At 38.3% G+C, this 5,348-nt stretch overlaps 1 protein-coding gene across 1 annotated transcript in view; it reads left to right on the forward strand.

Moving 5' to 3' along the window:
* Positions 1 to 876, forward strand: part of LOC106094177 (glutamic acid-rich protein-like) — a 45,765-nt gene extending 44,889 nt beyond the window's left edge. Inside the window, exon 3 of the mRNA XM_059364905.1 lies at positions 590 to 876. Coding sequence (XP_059220888.1) covers positions 590 to 876 — 287 coding nt within the window. The remainder of the gene's footprint in view (positions 1 to 589) is intronic.
* The last annotated feature ends 4,472 nt before the right edge of the window (positions 877 to 5,348 follow it).

Below are 5,348 nucleotides of genomic sequence, written 5' to 3' on the forward strand. Positions count from 1 at the left end.
GGAAATCTGTCTGTTCCTTTCTCAAAATGCTGTCAAATGCAGGCGAAATACGTTGCAGAAGAATACTAGCCATCACTGTATTTATTGCTTTTAGCAATGCAATCCCCCTGCAGTTCTTCCACTGAGTGAGGTCACCCTTCTTTGGGATTAAGACCATGATCCCCACCATGATCCAAGTAGCCATATGCCCTTCAACTAAGTTGATTTGGGAAAGTATATGGCAGAAATGATGGTGATAGGTTCCTATGATTCGGCCCGGCCCCAATTTTTTCTGAAACAATTTGTAAAGAAATATATTTTGCTTTGTTTTATCCAAAAAAACTTTTATGCGACTTAAATATTTTATGTCAATGGGCATGGAGAGCTTCTACGTCAGTAGCTTGGCTTTTGTTAAATATTTGAACACTTGGATTAATTTGGGGAAATTTATAACCACACGCGCGGACAAAATTTCGATTTAGCTATAAAACCCATAGATATTTATTAAAACAGCACAAGATTCCTTATCATCTACCAGCGTTGGGTTCAGTGGGAGTTTTGGCAGGAATTATGAAAATATTTTGGTTCATTTTTTGCTTGGGTTTATTAGCACTCACTGCTGTGCAGGCCCAAGATAATGATGATGGGGAGGTCATAGAAATAGACAATCCAGATTATCCTGAAGGTGAAGAATATCCTGATGAATATCCCGAAGATGAAGAACACGCTTGTGAAGGTGGTGATTATGGTCCACCTCCACCACCACCACCACCACCTCCTCCACCGCCACCAAGACGAGGAGGCCGTCCACCACCACCACCGCCTCCTCCGCCACCACCTCCACCACCATCGGATGGTGGTCGCGGCGGCGAGCGCCATGCCCCCCGTCATGGTTAACATTAGTTCAAAAACTGTTGTAAAAACGAAAAAAATTTTACAATATTTATCAATAAAATTTTTTATATCGATCCACACTAACTGTGATAGAGCAGAGCATTTTACAATTGGGTGGCAAAATTTTATAACACCAGGATGGGAAGAAAACTAATATAGTTATTCCTTTTTTACCGCCTACAAATATTGATCTGCGACCCTACCATGTATATATGTTGAATCGTTCTATAACATGATATAGCTGCCATTGTTATCCGAATTGGCTGAAATTTAATACGTGCCAAGTACGATGATGGGGCAATCTGCTCTATATACCCAGTCCGAATTCATTAGAGTACACCCCAAAGCCCACATGGTTAATCACTCTGAAAACATTTCTATTCATCTATTTCCAGGGATGTTGTAGCGGCAATCGGCTTTAGTAGGTATAGTGGCCATGAGCTTTAGTAGGTATCCCACCCATACAAGATACTCTCGAGAGTACTGTGGAAGGATTAAAACCTAAAGTCAATGAGATAATAGGGCCCTATCAATCCGGCTTTAGACCTGGTAAATCCACCCTAGACTAGATGAGCACACTGTGCCAAATCCTGGAAAAGACCCGAGAAGGACAAATCAATACCTACCATCTTGTTGTTGACTACAAAGCCGCATTCGATACCCCTATACGTTCCTCATTAAGAATAGGAAAGAATCTCTTCTCTTAAGTAGCCAGTTTAGAAACAAGGCCACCCCTCGTCAGACGAAGATTACGCTATACAAGACATTTTAGAAACTTTGGCTTGTTCCGCTAACAATAGTGTCACAGTACTTTTATCAAACAACGGTTGATTGATCAAGAGTTGTTTTTTTTTCGAAATTTTTGAAACGCATAAAAGGTTCGGTCGCACCAAACATTGGGTACCCAACTGAGAACTGCAACCAGTCTTGTGGCGCAGGGTTTTATAACTTTGTGAATTTGTTTGTAACACCCAGAAAGAAAAGAAATAGACCCATTGATAAGCATATATATCGACTCAGAATCACTTTCTGATTCGATTTTGCTATGTCTGTCTGTCCATGTTCACAAAGTACAGATCACAATTTTCATCCAATCGTCTACAAATTTGGCACAAACATTTTCTAGGACAAAGTCCATTGAAATTGGAAAAAAATCGGTTCAGATTTGGAAATACCTCCCATATATATGTTCGTCCGATTTGGACTAAAATTGCAATTATATCGTAATTTGTGAACCGATTCTCACGAAATTTTGCAAGAGTTGTTCTCTTATAAGTCTCGACATTAATTAATGAATTTCATAGAAATCGATTCAGATTTAGATAGAGCTCCCATATATATGTTCGTCCGATTTGAACTAGTATTTGCAATAATTTGGTCATTTGTTAACCGATTCACACGAAAATTGGCACAAAGGATTCCCTTATGACTCCCGGTATTGCAATTGAATTTAATAAAAATCGGTTCAGAATTGGATGAAGCCCCCATACATATTTTCGTCCGATTTTGAATAATACTGAATAATCTAGTAATTTGTTAACCGATCTTCACAAAATTTGGCACGTGGGCTTCTCTTATAACGCTTCTGATGACTGATGAATTTCGTAGAGATTTGTTCAGTTTTAGATATAGCCCGCATATATATGCATATCCCGATTTTCACTATTAAGGCCATTGCTAACGCATTCATCAATCGATCTTCTCAAAAATTTGCACTACGATTTACTCTATGGCTCCTACAATATGCATGGATTTTGATCGAAGTTCTACATATCAGATTTAAGCAAATTTGTAAAGCTGAGAAAGCCCATTGGTTTATACAGAAATATATTTTAATATCCTGTAATCCAGAATACTAATTTTTATACTTTTTCGGAATTTTTTCCAAAATTTTTTTTTATGTTAAACCAGCCAAGAAAGGCAAAAATCAGTCGATGCCGACTTTATAGTTCACTACACCTACCCTATAAGTACAGAGGAGGAGCTATAAATAATTCTGAACCAATTTTGATGGACCTCGGCGAATGTTTTCAGATGGGATATTAAACAATCCGTATGAAAGTTCTAGAAAATATATTTAAACTGTAATAACTAATGTTGACAAATGAGGTAGCTATTTATATCTAAATGTAAACCGATTTCGACCAAACTCTTTAGATATTATGGTGGTCGTCGAGAAAAGCGTTGTGCAAGATTGCAGTGGATTGCAGAAGTGAAAATCTGGGCGACATACCTATATGCCAGCTATATTTAAATCTTAACCGATTTGTATGAAAATCACCAGTAATATTAAGAGTCATAAGAAAATCGGACGAATATGGGAGCCATATCTAAATTAACCGATTTCGATCAATCTCTATACATATTTTAGTAGTCACCGAGGAAAGCGTTGTGCACAATTTTGAGAAGATTTGTCAAAAATGCGCTTGCAGTGGATCTACAACTGAAAATCGAATGATTTACATATATGACAGCTCTAACTAAATCTCAACCGATTTGTATGAAATTCACAAGTAAAAATCAAATCCTTCCTGCCAAGTTTGGATAGAATCGGTTGAAAAATGACCACATTATTGCAATATTAGTCCAAATCCGACAAACGTATATATGGGAGCTATATATCTAAATCTGAACCGATTACTTCCAATTTTAATTTTACAAATTTTAAGACGATCCGAAGCAAATTGCGACCTGTACTTTGCACAGCCAGAAGCATTGCCGGGCCGAACTTTGGCTACCCACCACCTCGGGTATATATGTAAACCCCCTTTTATCACAATTCGGTGAAGATTGGATAACGTAAGCACCCAAATTCGGCACGGACATTGAGTGGTCACTATTCAAATTTGTAGAACAAAATATTGGTCTTTTTGGCAGATATATCCAAATATAAACCGCTTTGTACCATATAAAGGTCGGATATGGGGAGGCTCAGAAAAACTCACTGTTTCACTGCTCTGCTATTAGAGCGATATCAAGATATGGTCCGGGTTGGACCACAATTAAATTATATGTTGGAGATCTGTGTAAAATGTCAGCCAATTCGAATAAGAATTGCGCCCTTTGGGGGCTCAAGAAGTAAAATAAAGAGATCGATTTATATGTGAGTTGTATCGGGTTATAGACCGATTCAGACCATAATAAACACGTAGGTTGATGGTCATGAGAGGATCCGTCATACCTTTAGAGGCTCAAGAAGTCAAGATCCCAGATCGGTTTCTATGGCAGCTATATCAGGTTATAAACCAATTTGAACCTTATTTGAAACAGTTGTTGAAAATAAGAATAAAATAAGTCATGCAAAATTTCAGCCAAATCGGATAGGAATTCCGCCCTCTAGAAGCTCAAGAAGTAAAGTCCCCAGATCTGTTTATATGACAGCTATATCAGGTTATGAACCGATTTGAACCTTATTTGACACAGTTGTTGGATATCATAACAAAATACTACGTGTCAAAATTCATTCAAATCGGATAGGAATTGCGCCCTCTAGAGGCTCAAGAAGTCAAGACACAAGATCGGTTTATATGACAGCTATATAAGGTTATGGACCGATTTGAACCATACTTGGCACAGTTGTTGGACATCATAACAAAACACGTCGTGCAAAATTTCATTCCAATCGGATAAGAATTGCGCACTCTAGAGGCTCAAGAAGTCAAGACCCAAGATCGGTTTATATGGCAGCTATATCAGGTTATAGACCGATTTGAACCATACTTGGCACAGTTGTTGGATATAATAACGAAACACGTCGTACAAAATTTCATTCCAATCGGATAAGAATTGCGCGCTCTAGAGGCTCAAGAAATCAAGACGCAAGATCGGTTTATATGGCAGCTATATCAGGTTATGGACCGATTTGAACCATACTTGGCACAGTTGTTGGACATCATAACAAAACACGTCGTGCAAAATTTCATTCCAATCGGATAAGAATTGCGCACTCTAGAGGCTCAAGAAGTCAAGACCCAAGATCGGTTTATATGGCAGCTATATCAGGTTATGGACCGATTTGAACCATCCTCGGCACAGTTATTGGATATCATAACAAAACACGTCGTGCAAAATTGCATTCCTATCAGATAAGAATTGCGCACTCTAGAGGCTCAAGAAGTCAAGACCCAAGATCGGTTTATATGGCAGCTATATAAGGTTATGGACCGATTTGAACCATACTTGGCACATTTATTGGATATCATAACAAAACACGTTGTGCAAAATTTCATTCCAATCGGATAAGAATTGCGCACTCTAGAGGCTCAAGAAGTCAAGACCCAAGATCGGTTTATATGGCAGCTATATCAGGTTATGAACCGATTTAAACCATACTTGACACAGTTGTTGGACATCATAACCAAATGCGTCATGCAAAATTTCATTCAAATCGGATAAGAATTGCGCACTCTAGAGGCTCAAGAAGTCAAGACCCAAGATCGGTTTATATGGCAGCTATATAAGGTTATGGACCGATT

Source organism: Stomoxys calcitrans, chromosome 1, assembly GCF_963082655.1.
Source record: "Stomoxys calcitrans chromosome 1, idStoCalc2.1, whole genome shotgun sequence".
NCBI lineage: Eukaryota > Metazoa > Arthropoda > Insecta > Diptera > Muscidae > Stomoxys > Stomoxys calcitrans.